This window comes from Vigna angularis, chromosome 7 (assembly GCF_016808095.1).
Source record: "Vigna angularis cultivar LongXiaoDou No.4 chromosome 7, ASM1680809v1, whole genome shotgun sequence".
In the NCBI taxonomy this organism is placed as follows: Eukaryota; Viridiplantae; Streptophyta; class Magnoliopsida; order Fabales; family Fabaceae; genus Vigna; species Vigna angularis.
In genome coordinates this window covers 24617972-24640369 of record NC_068976.1, presented here as the reverse complement: position 1 = coordinate 24640369, position 22398 = coordinate 24617972, and the positions used below count along the sequence as shown (strand labels likewise).

The window sequence follows — 22398 nt, the reverse complement described above, 5'->3', positions numbered from 1 at the left end:
ACATATCACTATGTTTATTGGGTTTCATTTTCCACCCTTTTTTCAGTATAATTCCCTTTCACATCACAGAAAAAGAAATGAATATGGTCGTATAACTCCTGAAGCAGTGTCTTTTAGGATTAGTTTTTTGACTTATGATAGGATAATGCAATAAAAACAGGCTTATTGATGATATGACCAGATTAACTTTTTCTACAGGAAAATTTTCAACGTAAATGATTCCAACGTAAGACTTTACTTCAACATACAAAAACGAGTTACGTTCAATGCATAAAATTAAAAACCATCTGAAATTCCCTCAAACACTTCTTATCAAATTCCATATTGATGACTAGGATTTAGCAGATTGTGGATGAAATGGTGAGTAAACTAATCAAGCCAAATTCAAAGTTTTGGTGAATAATCAAAGCAAATCTAAAATCTTTCCCTCGGCCTCTATCTTAAATACACTATTTGAAACACTCCCTCCAAAATCCTCCCTGTGGTTTTTGCTGAATGGTTCAGAAGGGGGAGAAGAGAGTTGTCACCGTAAAACATCATTCTGACAAAGTTGAGAATCGTTGACATGAATTCTTAACTTTGGTTTGTAAATATTTGTAAAATATAGGTACATAGTATTAATTTTATGTGTAATATGTATATCTATTCCATGTCTCTTTTTTTTTGTTATAGAAGGTTGGTCAGTTAGAGTTATGAACCAAAATAGATCAATAAGGAAGAACAATCAAACTCTATCATATAACAAAATATTTTCAATTATCTTAGGAGTAGTATGTTGAAGCGTACATGAATGAATTTACCATTACAAAAAACATAGATGAAAATATGATATTTGTTTCTTTCAATTATAGAACACATTAGTTTCTTTATTATTTTTTTTCTAATGGAGATGATGAAAAAGAAAAATGAATATTATTTTATCTTCTAGTGGAGATGAAGAAAAATATATAGGTGTTGACAAATGGGGATTATAACCCTTTCATGTAACTTCTATCAGTTAATTAATTTTTAATATTTTTAATTTAACAACTCATCAAATTAGAATATTGTTTATAAGTTTTAAATTGATAATATTTCATGACATATACGTTGAGTCATAAATTTATCTCAATTAAATTATTTTAAGAAATTGACTAATAAAATATAATGATCCTATGTATATATGTAATATATATATGTATGACTTAAATATCTAACAATCACCTGTTAGTCACAAATATGTATATATCCTTACAATTTTTATATATATGTTAGACTTTATGAGATTAAAATTGTTATTGTATATCTTGAACATATTCAAAAAAGCTTCGTTCATTGATTAGAACCACATATAGAATCAAAGTAATTTTTTTTGTATCAATAGCAACTAAACATGTCAATAATCAATTATGCTAATAGAATTAAATGATATGGATTCATCATAAAATGTATATCATTAAAAATGACGTAAATGTGACTTATAAACTTCTATTTTCAATTGATCCTTACTTTATATAATAACTTTAATATACAAAGTGTAATTTCTAAATAAAAACTATATATATATATATATATATATATGAAATCAAATATGTTCAAAAGACAATGTATCCATACATAAAATCAAACATGAAACACAAAACACGTAAAAGTAATTAACTCTCACTAAACAAAAGATTCTTCAAACTTTAAAATACCCATATGAACAACCTGCTCATGAACATCCTTGGACGGAAGACTTTTAGTATAAAGATTTTCTATCTCTAAGTGTTTTATAGAAAACGGTCTACTTTGTACTTTTTCTTTAACAACTAGAAATTTAATGTTAATATGTTTTAACTTACTCAAGCTCTTATTGTTGTTAAAATACAATATAACTTATTTGTTGTCATAGTATACTTGATCTTTTAATTCCTTCCATAATTTCTCAATCATATTTCCTGATTTAATGCGTTATAAATTCTGCAGTCATGTAGTAAATAAAATTGTAAGAGTTTACTTTCTACTATACTAAACAGCACGATTAGCTAACATGAAAATATAACTTGAGATGGATCTCAAACTATTTTGAAATGTGCAAAAAATCTGAGTCAGTACCCAAAACCCGCCGCAACTATGTTTGGCTGTGAACCATTATAGTACTTCCTATTCCTAAGAAATACCATCATTTTTTCTTAAAACACAACCTCAGCTTACGACAAAGGTATTGAATCAGAAGCTCTTCATCAGTGGGCTAAAACCTAAATCCAGGAGACAAACTCAATTGTGTGAGAGGGTCTTCTTCTCGCCTCTCACGGACAACAAATTGAATTTCAATCAAATCACTTTAATAAATTGTTTGATAAAATATAATGACATAAAGCATTTAATATTTTATTATATATATATATATATATATATATATATATATATATATATATATATATATATTATATATGATTTGAGTTGTTAACATAGTTTAACGATAAAAGTTAAAAGAAAATATGAGGTTCTGATCTAACATTTACAAGATTGATAGTAATTTTATTTTTCTTTATAGAACAAAGGTGTACCTTTTTTTTTTTGTAGTTAGACTTTATTTATTTAATTATGTTTTTATGTGATATTTGAAATTTTGTCTTTTTCACTGTATAAGTGGCTATCTGTGAGGATCTCCCGTTCTTAGATTTATAAACTTTACAAGTTGTTGATGGTCTTTGTCTTATACTTACTTGTAAAGCATTAATGATGAAAGGAAGAATGTGCAAAGAAGAGAAGAAGAACAATTGAAGGCGTGGAAGGAGAAAATTTAAGAAGAAAAGGATTCGATTGAATTGTATCTTATACTACCGAAGGAGATAAGGAACAAAACTGAAAAACAATCGCAGAAACAAAAAAAAAAAAGCATAAGACGAAGCATCATCAAAAACATCAACCATGAGACACAACAAGAAGATCGCTTAACTGTTAACACTTGAAGAATTTATTTTAAGTTTTCGAGACTTTGAAAAGAGATTTGTTTTTAATCAAATATAATTTTATCCAAGTTGGAGTTATCCATATAGAAATTAATAGTTTGTGCATAGATCACGGAGTATGCAGATTAATTAATATAATTTTTTGAAGTTATAAAGTCTATGATTAGTGAGGTCATAATAACAATTAATCTGATCAGTGCATGAGATCCATTAAAGATCCGAGTCATGCATGGAAATTAAGTCAAGTAGACAAAGACAAATTAAAAATGGTATTTATAAAATGGAACATAAAATAACATAAAGTGACCCATCCCCACGTTAAAGATGAGAATCCAATAAAGGCAGTGGAATGTGAATAATGTTAGTGGAGTCCGACTATAGCGTACATAATGCATAAACTACAAAACTATACAAAATATCTATTCATATCAATGCTAAACTTTGCTAAACTATCCACACAAAAATACAGAAAAGCTTCATTAGGAAGATGCTCAGCACAAAGCCTCGGTTACTTTTATAATATGAAAACCGATAATCGTCCGAGATAAAGAGAAAAATCATCTGAACTTTAAACAAAAAATGAATACACTGCAACAATTGAATACATTTATCCGATGATATATGCACATGTGGTCGTGTGTAACAATTGAATATATATATTGCGTGAAAAGAGAAACATGTGCGAATTTTGAGACTTTCTCGCCCTGAACTCCCAGTCTCTTTCTTTTCTTAAGTCAATGTGGTCATGTTTTCTGTATAATATATTAATTCAATGAGAAAATTAGTCAGAGAACCAGATGCTACACGCACTATGCCTGTTTTCTGTACGTGACTCTCAGATAAAGTGGACAATTACAATTAGAGTAGTTAAATTTCATATGAATATGTGAAAAAAAAACAAGATTGATTGATGTAAAATCTAGCAGACAAAGTTAAATCCTAAATCAGTTTCGTTTTGGCCTATGCTGACGAGATATCTATTGGTCAATAAATCTAATAATGCATAAACAAGATGCATAACTATTTCATTCGGTATATATATGTGTTCTAAATTTGGCTGAACACAGAACAAAGCAACTTAGATTATCAATTCTTCAATTTTTGGTCTTACGAATTTTAAATGCTTTACTAAATGACCCTTTTAAAACCACTGATTGTGTGATCAACAATTCGTTAACGCCAAAAGAAAAGTAATGGTCTTAAAACTCTTAAACAGTATGAACATTTATATTCTATCAGTTACGTAGTTTGAAGGCAGAAAAAAGGAGCAGTTAGCGGAGAAGGAAAGAAGATTCTGAGAAGGTTCTTGGTTTTTTCTCTCAGTCTGAGCCTCAATCCACATATTATAAATGCATGCTTTGTTCCATAAACACTTCAGAGGAACACACTGAGAGGCACAGAGAATGGGAAACAACATGGCAACACACAACAAATACAAAAGTTTCATGTTCTTTATCAGAAAGTTCAAGGTCATCGAGCCAGATCCACCTCAGGACCTTGAGGAGGCGTTTTCAAAGTTCACAGGAGGAGGGTCCCACATGTCCGTGGAGCAGCTCCACCGTTTCATGGTGGAGCACCAGGGTGAAGAGCACCACACCTTATCGGATTCGGAAAAAGTTTTTGAGAGGATTTTGCAGGAGAGAAAGACATGTCAAGAAACTGTTAAGATTGATCACAGCACAGAACATGAGATCACCCTGGATGAGCTCTTCCGATTTTTGCTTCATAATGATTTCAATGGTCCCTTGAAAACTCAGGTAAGCTCTTCCATGCATGTTTGGTCACCATGGGAAAGAGAACGTTTTTGGGTTCTTGAATTATATCTGTGAGTGTGTTTCAAATCCAGTTTTATACCCAAAAGAGTGACTTCAATCTATACATCAGTTAATTGAAAAAACTTATTGCATAAAAGTTTCATCTTTGCTTCCTGCTCTTGTTTCTTGTGTTTTGGTTTTAGCTTCTAAAATCATACAATTGATGCGATTCTAGGTACATCACGATATGGGTGCTCCATTGTCACATTATTTCATATATACAGGCCACAACTCCTATTTGACAGGGAATCAACTCAGCAGTGATTGCAGTGAAGAGCCAATAATAGAGGCTTTGAAACGAGGAGTTCGTGTTATAGAACTTGATCTATGGCCAACTTGCAATAAGGATTATATTAAAGTAGATCATGGATGGTAAATGAAGTTTATTATCAAGTTCGTTTGACCATAGTCTATAGGGACCCCAAAATGTTTTTTTTTTTTTACTTTCTTTACTGTTTTTTTTATCTCTTCAATGGAATCAATGCAGGACTTTTACCAATCCTGTCTCAGTGGTGAAATGTCTAGAGTGCATAAAGGAATATGCTTTTGTTGCATCTCCGTACCCTGTGATCATAACCATAGAAGACCATCTCACAACAGATCTTCGAGCTAAATTTGCAGAAGTAAGCATCCAATTTCACTGATGAATGTTGATACTATTCTGTTTTACTTTTTCCTTTTGTTATCATGGTTTCATGGCTTGCAGATGGTAACTCAAATATTTGGGGAAGTGCTTTATTACCCTGGGGAAGAGTGCTGCTTAACAGAATTCCCTTCACCAAAATCACTCAAAAATCGAGTTATTATATCCACCAAACCCCCAAGAGAACGTTTTCAGTCCAACCAAATCAAGGACAATAGCAACTGTCCTATGCTGAACGAAAGTGAATCATCTGAAGAGGAATCATTCGGAAATGCATCTCCAAACTCCAGTAGGAACGAAGTAGAGACTGAGGACACAGTGAGACAGATATTTGCATTCATATTTTTTTAAACAAAATCTAGAATTTTATTGAAGTACTCGTAAAACTGTTTTGCAATGCTACTTCGAATGTTGTTGGAGATTATTTACAAGTTAAAAGGTTCTACAGTGTATCAAATTTAAGCTCTAAAAATATTAAGTTTTGATGGCTTATGTTACTTTGTTTGTGTGTAGCAGAATGGCAGTGATCGTGATGAGGGAAGCATAAGTGCAAGCGAATATGACCAGAAACCATATCTGGAGTGTTCACCTGATTACAAACGCATAATTACTATCCATAACAGGAAACTGAAGGGTTGCCTGAAGGATAAATTGAGAACTGAAGGTGAAGTTAGACGCCTAAGTTGGAGTGAGAATACTCTTGAAAAGGCTTCAGAATCTCATGGAGCAGATATTCTTAGGTATGTCATTCTTACAGAAAAAGGAATCTAAACAGAGAAATTTATTTTCTCTTAAAAGCATTTACTGTGTAAAGTATCCAAACATGTCCATAATTTTTAGTTTCAGCTACAAGGTTGAATTTCATTACACATCTTTTCTTGTTGTTTCCTTCAACAGTTAACACTTATACTAGGCCTTGATAGTTATCCTGTGACTCGCCTAATTCAAGCTTTTACTCTTCCCAGGTTCACACAGAAAAATATCCTCAGGGTGTACCCGAGTGCAATGCGTGTCAAATCCACAAATTTCAAGCCACATATTGGGTGGATGTATGGGGCTCAGATGGTGGCATTCAATATGCAGGTTAGGAACTATGATCAAGGTTAACTTTTTCAAATAAATGAAAGTTTTTTGGATTTGAATCACATCTTTCAGCTGTTTTCTGTTGCGGACCAATCGATATGCATGTTGAAAATTGAACGGGTTTATAAGTAAATACATGTCTAATACGACAGTATCAAGATTCAAATGAATCACATCTTGAATCTTTCTCGTAGAAATAGGTGACACTTTGTGCAATTAAAAGTATTGTGCCTTGGAGATTATTTTGAAAACATGTGCATTTAAGTTCAGTTGCTTGTTGCCTTTGCCAGGAATTCTAACCTTGTACAGTTCTACCATTTTTCTTCCCCAACAGGGCCATGGCAAATCGCTCTGGTTGATGCAGGGAATGTTCAGGGCAAATGGAGGATGCGGTTATGTAAAGAAGCCTCAAATTCTGATGCAGAAGCATCAATGTGACAATGAGTATGATCCTACAAAGATAGAGTCAATGAAAAAAACATTAAAGGTAACCATCTATCATTCAATCGTACAATGCACATTCTTTTGTTAGGTGACATTGGAATGCTATGTTGTCATGTCTAATAACAGGTCAAAGTATACATGGGACATGGATGGAGCTCAGATTTCAGTCCTACACACTTTGATAAGTGCTCTCCGCCAGACTTCTTCACTAAGGTCAGTTGGATAATTAAACAACAGTTCTCAGTGAACTTAGGGAGTCTAATCTTTTCCCTTAGAACTTGATGTTGGACACAGTTATTATGCTTCATCGTTGATCATAGATGTTGTAAACTCCATAACTTAGCTGATATCTCTATCAGTAGTACATCAGTTTCTTTTACTATATAATCATTATTTTTGTTTTCTGGCTTTTCTTATGTGGTTATACATTCATCTTAACATCTCCATCATTGTTCTTTTAATGTTAAACATTTACTAGCAGAAAACTCAAACAATGCTATGTTCTGAACTTTTGATTTTATCCTGTTTACTCCTCTCAACCAGAAACTTTTGAGTGACTGTTTTCACCACATGAAAGGAAGAAACAAAAAGTATTTTTGTTTGTGAATCTTAGTTGTTGTTGTGTGACAGATCCGAATTATTGGAATGCCTGGTGATGTTGCAAAGAACAAAACAAAGGTCATCATGGACAACTGGTTTCCTGTTTGGAATGAAGAATTTGAATTCTGTTTAAGTGTTCCAGAGCTTGCAATGCTTATGATACAAGTAAAGGATAAAGATCAAGGAATGGATGACTTTGCTGGGCAGACATGTTTACCAGTGTCAGAGTTAAAACATGGATTTCGCTCAGTGCCTTTATACGACAAAAAGGGAGAGAAATTTAAATCTGTGAAGCTGTTGATGCGATTTCAGTTTGAATGAAATGTAGAGAATAGTGATCACTCTTCTTGGATATACCTTCATCTCTAACATTGCATGCTTTCAACACATAACTGCTACAATTATTTGTCATCATTAATCAGTGAACAGTTCATACTGCATATTTCTAGTTTAAATTTAATTGCATAGAGTTTTTTAAACAAATTTTGGACTTCCACAAAGCGAACTAAACAAAGCTCATTTTAATGGTTTAAGTAGACTGAATGGCTACTGAAAAGAAATGGATATATTCTCTAAGGAATTCCTTATAGAAGATTAAAGATAACAAAATTTTAAAAAAATATACTGTAATAAAAAATATTTAACTCATTAAGGAATTTTAAAATATTTAGTGAAAATATATAAAAAAAGAACAATGTTTTTGCCTGCAGTTAATACTTATTTTAATGAGACAGATGTCTTATTTGGTTACTTAAATTTAAATACGATTTTATTATGTTGAAACAAATAAATGTAATTATCAGTGATTATTTATTTTCAAACAAACAAATATATTTATTTTCTAGCCGTAGATTTGAAACACAAATTATGAAGGGAAAAAAATTAACACCATATATTGATATTGTAGTCACTTAGCGGTGTTGTAGGGTAACTATTTTGTTCGACCAAAAAACTGGTCAAATGGGTAATGGGTAGTCATATTCCTAATTCTTGGGAATGTGTTTTTTCCTATGATGTCTTTTTAGGAAGCTAATTTACAATTGGAAAGATATGTACTTGAAGAAGTGATAGTGATATATAATGTTATAAAGGAAGCATTTAAATAAAATTTTTCTTATAAAAATTGTGAGAAACATGGTTGACATTAATTATATATGAATTGTAAAACATGAATGTTAGTTTTAAGTGATAGGGTTAAAAAGGATCATTCTACCAATAAATCCTTAAATTAAATTATATTTTATAATACAATGTTGGTTTTCACTTACTTGAATTCCAATTGAAAGAAAAAATTGGACAAAAGTTAATTTTATTTAAAAGAAAAATAAAATGAAGTTAAAGTTAATATAAAGAGGAAAATTTAGGAGCATAAAAGCGTGGCTAAAGTGTAAACGGTAGATTCCTGTTAAATCGCATGCCAATTATGGGACTTCTCTGTCTCTCAAAATTTCCAAATCCTAACTTTCATCATTAATCCATTTTTGTTTCCTTCATCTTCTTCTTTCTTCCCTCCGTCAAATCATTCACTGCATGCAACAATGACCAGCGTCACCTACGGCTACAAAATGTTCAAGTACTTCAACAAAACCTACGCCGTCTCCGAGCAGGCCCCTCCGCCGGACGTCAAGGACGCATTCTCCCTCTTTGCCGAAGGCGCCGACTTCATGTCCGCCGACCAGCTCCTCCGCTTTCTGCACGAACACCAACTCGAATTGGACTACACCGCAGAAGATTCCAACCGCGTCGTCGAAACCGTCCTGCAATCGCGCACGCAAAACGCCGAATGCGACTCCGACGACAACGGTCTAACGCTCGACGAGTTCTTCCGCTTCTTGTTCCTCGTCGATTTCAACGATCCCCTCAAATCCAAGGTCCCTCTCTCCACCCTCTCCCAAACACGTGCAACAACAAAAAAACGTTTCTCTTACCTTCTTTCTTTTCCTTTTAATATTATCATTTCGTCACGTTTGTTAGCTTATTGTTATGTGAGGTGTTCATGAGCAGGGTTTGATTAAAATAATTAGGTTTAATTAAGACTTTAATGCCCGTAACTTCGTGAACTTTCACATCGATTACTTTCTAATCGTTTCCTTCTGTAACAGTTTACAATGTGAGGAAACTACTATAAAACACTAACAAACAAGAAATGCTAAAACATGAAAATTAGATTACTTGTATTAAACCAAACCATACCAATGTAATATAAAAAATTAGATAGAAAATTTAAATGCTTTAACAAGGATTAATTTGATTTTATATCGATTTGGAAGCATGTTTCCTTTGTCTCTGTTGAAGGGATTATAGTTAGGTTAAAGCTTTAATAAGGGGAGTGGTTGTCAGAAAGATATTTATACCGTCGGTTGGATTATTGAATGTTGTACTAATTTGCTTTATTGTCAGATTTCGACGTATCATAATTATTTACCTTCTTTCTACTGGACAAAGATGAGGGAAAAAAAAAAAGAAGAAATGAAAAAGTCAATATATCATACAAGAAATGAGGGACCCGTTTTAATAACATTTTATGAGACGTAGAACTTAGCTTTCAAACCATCACATTATGGAGCCAACCTAGGGTAGACTAGCTTGTACTCAACAAGTGTAAAAAATCTTCTCTTGCATTAGACATTTAAAGTGTAAAAAAAAAAAAAAATCAATTTAGTCATAATATTTAAATAAATTAAAATAAATACTTTACAAATAACTTATTTTTAGTTATTTTTTTAAAGATAAAGATATTTTTGACATTTAAATCTTTTTTACTCTTATTTGATACTATTATTTACTATTTTTTTTATAAATAGAAAAGTTTATATTTTTTATAATAATTTTATGCTTACATAAATGTCTAATAATAGTTGTCAAATGTCAAACAATATATATTTTTTTTCTATTTTTATTGCTTGTACATGATATTATTAAACTATAATTTAGTTTCTGCATTTTATTATTAGAATAGATTTAAATTATAAAGATTAAATTATGTTAATAATATATAGAAATATAGTTTAAACGAAAAATTAGTGGGAAGGATGAAAGCTATTTTTAAGATTTATTTATTTATATAATTTAAGGACTAATGGAAAAAAATATATTTATCCAAAAGAAACTATGTATTTACAACATTTGTCCGATATTGACAAATAACATATCGTGTTTCCATTTTTAAAATTACTTTTTCTTATGAGAAAAACACAAGTTAATTTTGGAAAAATATGCTTGATTATTAGAAAATCTTTAAAGATTTTACTGAAATTTCTTTTTCTTTAATTAAAACTTCCAAAACAAAGGGCCAAAACAACTTTAAAAAATGACTTTTAGTAGCTCGGCAGTGCTTTTCTTTTTGTATGTGCATGTACAAATTTTGTAGTGATATTTGTTTTGGAAAAGAATATTTCGACACAAATTTTTTTACAACATGTGTCATATTTTTATTGATTTATTTTTAATTATTATGCGTACTTTAAATTCAATGGAAATCACATGGGTATTGGATCAAAATATTGAAAGAAAAAAAAAATCTATGTTAACACTTGTTTCTGTGTCACAATATGGACGTCAATAGTGCAACTAGAGAAAGAGTGACTCAACTTTGTATTAAAGTTCTACAGTTACATGTGAAGTTTCTGATTGACATTACTTATAATGGTCGTGCATGAGTGATTAACATTATACTTATTTGTTAAGGCCAAATTTATAATGACAAAAAAATAAGTATATACCTAGTTTGCAGTGTTGTTATTTCAAGGAAAGTTTTGTTTATGTCTTCTTGACAATTTGAATTAAATGTAATGCCAGGTACATCAGGATATGAATGCTCCGTTGTCACATTATTTCATATATACAGGGCACAATTCCTATCTGACTGGGAATCAGCTAAGCAGCGATTGCAGTGATGTGCCAATAATAAAGGCTTTGCAACGAGGTGTCCGAGTAATTGAACTAGATTTATGGCCAAATTCAACTAAAGATGATATCGACGTCGTTCATGGAAGGTGCTGATCTGGAGTTCAGTCTTGTATAGCTCTAGATGACTATTTTTCATCGTGTTCTGATCTTTTATACATTTCGGACATTCATGCTGCAATTTATATAATCATCTGCTTTGGAACATTTTCTGAAATATTTCAGGACACTTACTGCTCCTGTCTCACTTATCCAGTGTTTGAAGTCCATAAAAGAGTATGCTTTTGTTAAATCTGAGTACCCACTAATTCTAACTTTAGAAGACCACCTTACACCATTTCTTCAAGCTAAAGTTGCAGAGGTAAGGTCCATTGTTAAACCCTTCCCAACACGAAGAAAGAATCTTACTTCCAAGTTCCTACTTGTGTAGGCATTGAACGCAAATTTAATCTTATTTGCAGATGTTAGCTCAAGTATTTGGAGATATGCTATACTACCCTGAGACCGATCTTCTCACAGAATTTCCCACACCAGAGTCGGTGAAAGGTCGAATTCTTATATCAACCAAACCACCATCAAAAGAATGTCTTGAGTCCAAGCAATTCAAGGATAGTGACAGTGAGAGGGAATCAACTGAAGAATTATCGCCATGCGTTATCACTGAATTGGAAGCTGCTGCTGCTGATGATGATGAAAAGGTGAGCGTAAAGACGGATTTGTTTCTTGTTGGATTTACATTTATAAGCTCCGGATGCTTATGTCATCTTTTTCTCCTCTAACCGGATAGTCCAATGGAAATGATCTTGATGAGGAAAGCTTGAATGCCCGTGATAAAAAACCAGACCAACAGAGTGCACCAGAGTACACACGTTTAATTACAATCCATGCTGGGAAGCCAAAGGGTCCTGTAAAGGACCACTTAAATGTTATTGGGGGTGTAAGGCGCTTGAGCTTGAGCGAGCAGGAACTTGAAAAAGCTTCTACCACTTATGGATCTGAAATTGTTAGGTACCCTACGTAGTAGTACATAGTACTGCTAACTGCATATATATAACTACTCTTTACAGTTGAAAGCCTCTCAAATAAGGTGGTTGCATTTTATGCTCCCAGGTTTACACAGAAGAATATTATCAGGGTGTATCCAAAGGGAACACGTGTTAACTCCTCAAATTACAGGCCACATATAGGATGGATTTACGGAGCTCAGATGGTGGCATTTAACATGCAGGTTAGGGATTTATGACCAAGGTCATTTCAAATAAAAGGCTTATCCTAGTCTTTATGTACTCTACCGCAACTGGTCGTTGTGCAAATTGTTATCATACAGTTCATTTATTTGAATACTTGGATGTTTAGGAAACTGGTGAATCTGGCTAATTTCTTTTGTGGAGCAATGTTGATGCATATTGATTATTATTTTTATGTTGTTGAGCCCATATATATTTAATTCGATGCTGTACAGTGTACACTATTTCAATGCTATGTGGATTTTGTGAAAATTTTCTCAGTAAGGTATTTTGGTAGTAGTCATTGCCAGTAACTAGTATGATCTAATTTTTTATTTGTTTTTATGCATCCTTTGATGCTAACATTTTAGGATGTGATTTTCTATATCAGGGGCATGGAAAATCACTCTGGTATATGCAAGGGATGTTTAGAGCGAATGGTGGTTGTGGTTATGTGAAAAAGCCTTCATTTCTGATAGAAGAAGGCCCAGATGATGAGGTTTTTGATCCTAAAAAACCAATGCCAGTGCAAAAGACATTGATGGTAAGATACACTATTTGAAAAGGTAACCAATTGATTCGGTGACATACTTTAAACTTCTCCCCTGTCAACCTATAGGTAAAAGTGTACATGGGAAACGGGTGGAGCACAGATTTCAGTAAAACACACTTCGATGCATTCTCTCCGCCGGACTTTTACACAAAGGTGAGTTCGATATTTTTCCCAGTATTGCAGATCAGGGTAAGTAATCTATCAGTAGATGGACATGGTCGATGATATTATTTTTATTATTAGTCGTGTTTCAATATTGATTGATACCTCCAACTAGTGATTGGAATGAACTTTGTTAATATAACTGTTATAAAACCTTCAACTTTTTATACTATCTCTCTATAAGTGCATTTCACCATATGCATGGGTTTATATATATACCTTGAAGAGAAGACTGTACTGTACAGTTTCAAGATTAAGTAAAAATTATAATCAGAAACCCCTTTTTGTCGGTAATGACTAGAATTTAAAGAGAAAATTGTGTAATTGAAATTGTCAATGGCGAACATGAGAGAAGCAAAAGTACGTTATACTTATTTATTTAATTACTTTATTTAACAGGTTTGCATTGTTGGAGTACCTGCTGATAAAGTGAATAAGAAGACGAAGATAATTCATGATGATTGGTTTCCCGTTTGGGATGAAGAGTTTGAATTCCCTTTGTGTGTTCCAGAACTAGCTTTACTTTGGATAGAGGTTCGAGAGTACGATATGCATGAAAAGGATGACTTTGGCGGGCAATCATGTTTACCAATCTCTGAGCTAAGATCTGGTTTCCGGGTAATCCCTCTATTTGATGAGAAGGGCGAGCAATTAAAATCTGTAAAGCTTTTAATGCGGTTTCAGTTCAAATGAACTATAACATTAGTCATTCCTTGCTAGGCATGTAACATGGTTTCATATTCCTAGGTGGTTTTTTTTTTTACTAGTGACTAGGTTCATCCAAAAAGATTGTTGTGACTATAGATTATCTTCATCTCTAACTGCTTGAATCAATAATACTACCTTCAGCACAACGCAAACATATTAGCACCATGCAATTTTTACGTCATGTGGTGAGGTGATGTAAGTTTTAAGGTGTCTGCATGCTGATTGAACATGAGACCAAAAAAACATGATATAGATATGAGAATTTGATGTCATACCTCACAATGATGATGATAAATAAATCAGTTGACAGATGTTTGTCAACACAGCCTCACAAGGTGGCACATGCCACCTTTCTACTGACACATCAAGTATATGTAATACGAGGAAGGAGATTTTTGGATGTGTCTCATCACAATTCAGCCATTCATTCATTCTGCAACTCTTTTGAAGGAGACCCTTTGCTTTGCCCTTTGTATTTGGATAACGAACAATACTGTTGTGACTGTTATCTGATAAATGTTTTTGAAACTAACGAGGGTTGAAGGAAACACGTATTTCCCTTCCTTTGCTTTTAAAATCCAAAATTTCTTTTATTATACATAATTAGAGAGTGACATAGGCAAAAAGATATAATGGATTGTTACTAAATGGAAAATTATACTTTGACACCATCATTTTCTTTTACTTTCGCTTTACAACCCTTTTTTAATGATAAAATATTAATAAAAATAAATATACATAAATTTTTAAAATAAAATAATATTTTTAGGATCGTTAAATAAAAGTATATAAAAAATATATAATTATAAGAAGGTGATGTTATAACACCGCCTTGGACTGAACATTTCTAAATTAATAAAAATCACCTTGATTCATCAAATTATGCAGTAATTAATGACAAAAATAATTATCTCAATTTTATCAATATGATATGTACCTGTTCTCATTTCAATTTAATATAATGTATTACAATTTTCTAATTCGGTTCCTTTCTCCACTTAAATAAACTAAATGCATTTTGTTATAAAATTTTACTGAGTATATATTTCTCTCATAATTTTAAATTGTTAAAATATTTATATTTTAAAATTAAATATTCATATTTATTTTTTTTATTTGTATAAAATACTGTAATGGCCATATTAAACGCGAATATATGTTATTTATGAGTAATTTACACGTTATATTGTACAATAATATGGTATTAATGGACAATTAGGAAGTAAATTAGCAAGTATTATTGGATTTATTGCAATATCAAAAATGAATTAATGAGCTTGATTGCTATAAGCCCTATAAATATAGAGTTAATGCCCAGGTAAAGACATCCTCTTTTATCCTAATAAAATATAGACCTCTTTATGAAACATATCTGACTTGAGCGTCAGGGTGTCTTCTGTAGGTCAACGACTGACCCTCGGACCAATTCAACCGAAACATTTTTGCGCTCACCGTGGGGTCGAGCGTAATCCCCATGATTCCACGAGGAAGCAGACGTGTAGACGTGCGCTCAGCCTCGACATTACTACTATCAGGTTTTGCAACAAGAGTACAAAATTTCATAATAATTTCTAAAGGTATGTCTTTTGTTTTGAGAACTTTCAGGAACGTTCAGCCCTACATCCAACCTTGTCAGGGAAGGATATTTGCGAAGAAGTCCCGAGCGGACATATCGGAAGGACGATCGGAGGCGGAGCTATAGCCGCAGTCCAAGTCGTCATCGTGAACGATCAGTTAGTGGATTTATAAACTGAGGAGAAGCATCCAAAACTTTATTAATGTCATTGTTAAAGTTCATATTCAACGACGAAGTCTCTCAAAAAGAGTTTGAAGACAAAGACCGTCCCACTCGGCCGAGAGGTAAACTCCTATCGTTGAAATTAAAGACCAAGAGGTAAATCCCTCTTGGCCGAGAGGTAAATCTCTCTCGTCAAGATTGAAGACAAAGACCGAGCGATAAATCTCACTCGGCCGAGAGGTAAACTCCTCTCGTTGAAGTTAAAGACCAAGAGGTAAATCCCTCTTGGCCGAGAGGTAAATCCCTCTTGTCAAGATTGAAGACAAAGACCGAGCCGTAATTCCCACTCGGCCGAGAGTTAAACTCCTCTCGTTGAAATTAAAAACCAAGAGGTAAATCCATCTTGGCCGAGAGGTAAATCCCTCTCGTCAAGATTGAAGACAAAGACCGAGCAGTAAATCACACTCGGCCGAGAAGTAAACTCCTCTCGTTGAAGTTAAAGACCAAGAGGTAAATCCCTCTTGGCCGAGAGGTAAATCCCTCTCGTCAAGATTGAAGACAAAGACCAAGCGGTAAATCCCACTCGGCCGAGAGGTAAACTCCTCTCGTTGAAGTTAAAGACCAAGAGGTAAATCCCTCTCGACAAGATTGAAGACAAAGACCGAGTGGGAGGTAAATCCCACTCGGCCGAGAGGTAAACTCCTCTCGTTGAAGTTAAAGACCAAGAGGTAAATCCCTCTCGTCAAGATTGAAGACAAAGACCGAGCGGTAAATTCCACTCGACCGAGAGGTAAACTCCTCTCGTTGAAATTAAAGACCAAGAGGTAAATCTCTCTTGGCCGAGAGGTAAATCCCTCTCGTCAAGCTTGAAGACAAAGACCGAGCGGTAAATCCCACTCGGCCGAGAGGTAAACTCTTCTCGTTGAAATTAAAGACCAAGAGGTAAATCCCTCTTGGCCGAGAGATAAAATCCTTCTCGTCAAAGCTGAAGTCAAAGACCGAGAGGAAAATTTCTCTCAACCGAACGGTCACAAGTATTCGGTCATTCGGTCTCAAACCACAGCACACCGCCCGGTGATTCAAAAGGGTAAATCATTCTTTCCCGCCACTTTAAATTCATCAGGGCTTGGGGGGCTTAATGTAGTATACGTGGCAACCGACCGAGTGTTAGACAAACTAATCAGGAAAGGTACATATCATTAATGACCAATTAATACGTTTAATGGCCATATTAAACGGGAATATACGTTATTTATGAGTTATTGACAAGTCATATTGTACAAGAATATGGTATTAATGGACAATTAGCAGGTATTATTGGATTTATTGCAATATCAAATATGAATTAATGAGCTTGATTGCTATAAGCACTATAAATATAGGGTTAATGCTCAGGTAAAGACATTCTCTTCTATCCTAATCAAATATAGACCTCCTTATGAAACATATTTGACTTGAGCGTCGGAGTGTCTTCTGCAGGTCAACAACTCATCAAAGTGGATTGCATTCTCAAAGAGGATTGAAGATCAAAAGAGAGAACGACCGACCCTCGGACCAATTCAACCGCAACAGTATCTCTCTTTTTCAAAGAAATATTTTTTCTCGTGTTATCACTGCCATCATATCATATAAATTTTTTATTAAAAAATAAAAATAAAAACTATAAATGGAAACATGGAAGCTATACAAAAATACATTTGCAATACTTTTCTTTTCTGCGTTACATAAGATTTATAGGTTAATATATTAGACATGCTATGTATTATTATCTCTTTCATTTGATATTTGTTTGTTTGTTTTTTCACTTTAGCTTTAGGGGTGATGCTTCAAGATGTTTATGAACTCAAGTATACGAATCTTAATACATCGCTAGATAAAACCAGAAAATGAAATAGATGTGGGTGTCATCATATATTTCTTAGAATTTGCTTTTAGTATGTGATTGTTATCGATTTTGGAATATGTTATTTTCAAGTAAATTGGTTGTCTTGATATAATCATATAATAAATAACTTTCTATTATAATTTAAGAACTTTTTATACTATAATTAATGATATTTTTCATAAATTTAAAACTAATCCGTTGATGAATTAATATGAAAATATAACATATAAAAGTTATATGTTTAGAGTTACATAATTAGATAAATATAATTTATTTTTTTCAAGTAACACAAAGATTAGATATCAATATCAAGACTAGCAAAATGAGTATTGAAGATCAATAATTGACACCACATACGTCTTTTAATTCTTTAACATATAACATGTTAAGTCTTTAGAACTAGTGTATTAAATATGTCCAAGGTCCTACTAAGTCGACATATACTCGATCTTTATCTATTTAATCAAAATGACATCACGTCAACCACCTATTATTTACTTATCCACAATTAACTACAATAATTTAAAATTAACACGTTCTTGAGTCACGTGGTTCAAATCCATAAATAGTGTATTTTACAAAATATGTGATTTATGTTCACATTTATTGTTGGTTGGTGTACTTGGCTAACTTATTCGTAAAAGTGTTTTATGTAGGCACAACTCCATCCAATTTAAAGAAGATGATTATCTAAGGTTAAAAGCTTAGAGTGTTGAAATGTTTTTAAAATATTTACAGGTGTAAGAATAAAATTGATTCTTAATAATTTCATATACCATTCTATAGGATATTTTTGTTTTCAAGAACGTGGAAAACTTGTATAATTAGATTGAGAAGATTATTTTCATCATTAATTTTTGGTTTGATTTGAAATTTAATGTTAATGTAAATTTTCTACTTGTTAAGTTTCATAATTTCATTAGTCAAGACCATGTATAATACAAATAGTTTTATCATTCCATGCATTATATAAATTCAAATTAATCCATATTTTTGTACATATTATGTTTGGACATGAGAGATTGAAAAAAAGAGCCAAGAAACTTTAAGGGTGCTTAACTTGAAAAAAAGAAAAAAGACAAAATTATATAAAAAAAAACCTAATGTTTGTCTCAATAGCAAAACATAAGGAGTGCAATAGATTTGTCAAACTTTTTCAACTTGACAAATACTAGTAATTATTTATATGTGTGATCTATTCATTGTCAAAAAGATTATTCACTTTTGTTTTCGTTTTAAAGAAAGTGATTCAATTTCTTTCACAACGTTTTTGCCTCGCATGGATCAAGATAAAAAGGGTTTATTCAACGTTATGGGAAAAAAAAACTTTACAAATTTTAAAAATTTGATCAAATTGTTGTTGGAGTGCAAACAAAGTCTCACATTGAGTGAAATAAGGACTGGTCAAAGGTTTATATACACATAGATTTCTCCAATGATAAGAGGCCTTTTGGAGTGGTACCAAAAGCAAACCCGTGAGGGCTTGGCCCAAAGCGGACAATATCTTATCATGTGTGGAGTTCTATGTGTGTGTCGAACCTCTCCCCAACAGTGGTATCAGAGCCCATGGTTCGGGTCTGGTGACCGGGCTCAGACGAGTACGCCCCCCCATGATCAGGTGAGTCAGGCAGGAGGCCAGTGACGGATCACCGGATGAATCTTGAGAGGCGGGGAGAGCAAGAGAAATGCTCATGTTGTGACCATGGATTGTGAAAGAGGGCAAAAGAGAAATGCTCCGTGTTGACCATGGTGTACTCAAGGATGAAAAAAGACTTCCGCAGCGGGGGAGGAGAAAGATTTCTCCAATGATAAGAGGCCTTTTGGATTATTTCACTCAATGTGGGACTTTGTTTGCACTCCAACATCCTCCCTCAAACAAAGGACTGTGAGGCCAGTGACGGATCACCGGATGTGTACTCAAGGATGAAAAAAGACTTCCGCAGCGGGGGAGGAGAAAGATTTCTCCAATGATAAGAGGCCTTTTGGATTATTTCACTCAATGTGGGACTTTGTTTGCACTCCAACATCCTCCCTCAAACAAAGGACTGTGGTCTTTCTCCTCCCCCGCTGCGGAAGTCTTTTTTCATCCTTGAGTACACATCCGGTGATCCGTCACTGGCCTCCTGCCTGACTCACCTGATCATGGGGGGGCGTACTCGTCTGAGCCCGGTCACCAGACCCGAACCATGGGCTCTGATACCACTGTTGGGGAGAGGTTCGACACACACATAGAACTCCACACATGATAAGATATTGTCCGCTTTGGGCCAAGCCCTCACGGGTTTGCTTTTGGTACCACTCCAAAAGGCCTCTTATCATTGGAGAAATCTATGTGTATATAAACCCTTGACCAGTCCTTATTTCACTCAATGTGGGACTTTGTTTGCACTCCAACAATTGTTAAGTAATTTGGCTCATAAAGTAGGTCAAACCATTTCGTGGTACCCGTTTAATTAAATTTGTTTGGATAACCAAGGATAAGATTTTAAGATATTATATATAAGCTGATAAGGATTAAATTGAAAACGACATTATAAATAATTCCTATAAATTTTCTTATTTTAGAATTCTTTCATTTATTTGACTAGATGAAAAAAGAAACCATTATTTTCTTCTCCTCTATATTTGTTTTCTTTATTCTACATATTTGTTCTTTTTTATAACATTTGTAATTATTTCAGATGATTTAAAAACACATTATTTGAATAAATTCCTTTAAACAGTTTTTTATTGCTTTTTCATTAGAGGTTTATTAAGAAAAATTATATTAAACTAATTAAAAAACAAATTATCAACTCTAATATCACTTACAAATCAATTTTTGGTGAAATATTCACCATAGAGAAATTATATGAAAATTTGACACAATTTTTAATTTATAATTTTAAAATAATAAATTTATGAGTTTTTTTATATAATATTTAATTTTATTATTTTTATTTTATATAGAACTTAAATTCAAATTTAAATTTTTTAATACTTTAAATTTTGTTTTAAAAATAAATTCAGGTCCCGCCTTCTTTAAAACCACCACATCTTAGTTGCACCATTATTTTTACGAGATGAAAGATCAAGTGACATTATTGTCCATAATCTATAATTTTAAGCATATATGTCCCATAGAAGTTAGTCAATACAATGATGAAATTTAATTTAAATAATTTTTCTTAGCATTGTTTTCGTGATAATTTTTGCATTCTCGTTATTTAGTTCTTAATATTTCATCTTTCATAATTTTATTTCACTGTTTTTTTTCTCGGTCTGTTATTTACTTTTAAGATTAAAAATGCAATATTCACATTCTATATATATAGCAATGTGTCTATCTCATAATTGTCAAATATATGTCTCTCTCAACCATCAAAACACACTCAAACTACCAAAGAATAGAACCCCAAACCTAATTAAGTATTATATTCTCCCATGTTACCATACATATTAAGTTCAAACTATCTTATCCACTGAAAATACTACGTCTAATAAATAAAATACAATAAAGTTGAGAATTGATAATAATGTCTGAGATGACCACTTATCCAATTAGATACTTATCAATCCATTACATTCTAATATAAAACTTTTCTACATATCTTTCATCAAATAAAACTAAACAATACAGCATAATATGTAACAACACCATTCGCGTAAAATATCGTAATTCCAAACTTCAAATACATTGCAATCTTAAACATTTATTATACTTAAGAATTTAATCTTTCGAAGCAAACAAAACAATGCAGCAATGTTTGTTCTCATGGAACCAAATAATGCTTAAACATTATCTTAAAGTGTTTACGATAAGAGCTAGAAGATAAAAGAACTACATAGTATTCTCATTTTCATGTTTTGGACGAAACAAAGGTAGTCAATTACACAGGATATACTTTCAAGAATAAGTTCGTCGTTCTTTTACAAGATATCATATAAAATAATTTGAAGAAGACAACACGTCATGCTTCAATTTTACAATAGTTGTGAATTAAAGTAGGTTAAAAGAATGTTAGTGTTTATGCTAGAATGAGACGAGGAAAACGCTGCTGCTTCTACTCAGAAATGCTTCGTCTTTGCCGATCGATCTTTCTTACTCCGGTCTTACCTCCTAGATCTTCTTCTCTTAATGCCAAAATGGGGTTTACCTTTTTAATCAGTTGTTATTTATAGGGTTTCAAGGAATATCATTCATTAATTTACCTCTTAATGACGATCAATGCCAACCTTAACTGCTCCACAGTGACCGTTACATCATTAATTATGCATTCATTGACATTCAAAGGTTATTTCCAGCAAACGGCTGGAGAGTTCACGAGTATTATTCTAGTGTCCGACGGGGAATGATTGGCTTCCATCGCCCCTGCGTGTCCGGTCGGTCTAACCTCAGTAGTAACACTTCCATCGTTCTTGTATGACCGATCGGTTGTCGGTCTAACCTCAGTAATAACACTTCCATCGTCCTTGACCGATCGGTCTAATATACTCAGTAGTAACTCAAGCATGTCCGGTCGGTCTAACCTACTCGGTAGTAACACAAGCATGTCCGATCGGTCTAACCTACTCGATAGTAACAGTTAGTTTTGTTATTTTAAGAAAAAAAAAACTACATATTTATTATATATTAAAGTTGAAGTTTATATATAAGATTTGCTTGTTGTTTTGGCATTTAAGGTTACGAAACGTTAGGGTTAGTTGAATATGCATGGAGG

General features: G+C 32.9%; 2 protein-coding genes across 3 annotated transcripts; both read left to right on the top strand.

The window, feature by feature from the left end:
* Positions 1-4058: 4058 nt before the first annotated feature.
* On the top strand, positions 4059-7975 carry LOC108337111 (phosphoinositide phospholipase C 6). 2 transcript variants are annotated; one of them, XM_052879830.1, is made up of 9 exons: positions 4059-4693; positions 4926-5122; positions 5238-5373; positions 5457-5711; positions 5907-6133; positions 6359-6476; positions 6811-6963; positions 7047-7133; positions 7551-7975. In XM_052879830.1, the coding sequence occupies exons 1-9, from the start codon at positions 4340-4342 to the stop codon at positions 7839-7841; spliced, it is 1818 nt and encodes a 605-aa protein (XP_052735790.1). In that variant the 5' UTR covers positions 4059-4339; the 3' UTR covers positions 7842-7975. The 2 variants fall into 2 exon arrangements, with proteins under 2 accessions (XP_052735790.1, XP_052735791.1); XM_052879831.1 differs by having other exon boundaries at positions 4062-4693; positions 5910-6133.
* A 918-nt stretch (positions 7976-8893) lies between these two features.
* On the top strand, positions 8894-14490 carry LOC108337350 (phosphoinositide phospholipase C 6). The gene is made up of 9 exons (XM_017573855.2): positions 8894-9391; positions 11319-11515; positions 11652-11787; positions 11888-12124; positions 12214-12434; positions 12537-12654; positions 13044-13196; positions 13272-13358; positions 13767-14490. Exons 1-9 carry the CDS (start codon positions 9059-9061, stop codon positions 14058-14060), a joined length of 1776 nt encoding a protein of 591 aa, XP_017429344.1. The 5' UTR covers positions 8894-9058; the 3' UTR covers positions 14061-14490.
* The last annotated feature ends 7908 nt before the right edge of the window (positions 14491-22398 follow it).

Coding starts and splice junctions, on each gene's coding strand:
- LOC108337111 (XM_052879830.1), top strand. CDS start 4,340: ATGGGAAACAACATGGCAACACACAACAAATACAAAAGTTTCATGTTC. Junction 5,123..5,237: donor ATTAAAGTAGATCATGGATG/GTAAATGAAGTT, acceptor GAATCAATGCAG/GACTTTTACCAATCCTGTCT. Junction 6,477..6,810: donor TGGTGGCATTCAATATGCAG/GTTAGGAACTAT, acceptor CTTCCCCAACAG/GGCCATGGCAAATCGCTCTG.
- LOC108337350 (XM_017573855.2), top strand. CDS start 9,059: ATGACCAGCGTCACCTACGGCTACAAAATGTTCAAGTACTTCAACAAA. Junction 11,516..11,651: donor ATCGACGTCGTTCATGGAAG/GTGCTGATCTGG, acceptor GAAATATTTCAG/GACACTTACTGCTCCTGTCT. Junction 12,125..12,213: donor CTGCTGATGATGATGAAAAG/GTGAGCGTAAAG, acceptor CTAACCGGATAG/TCCAATGGAAATGATCTTGA.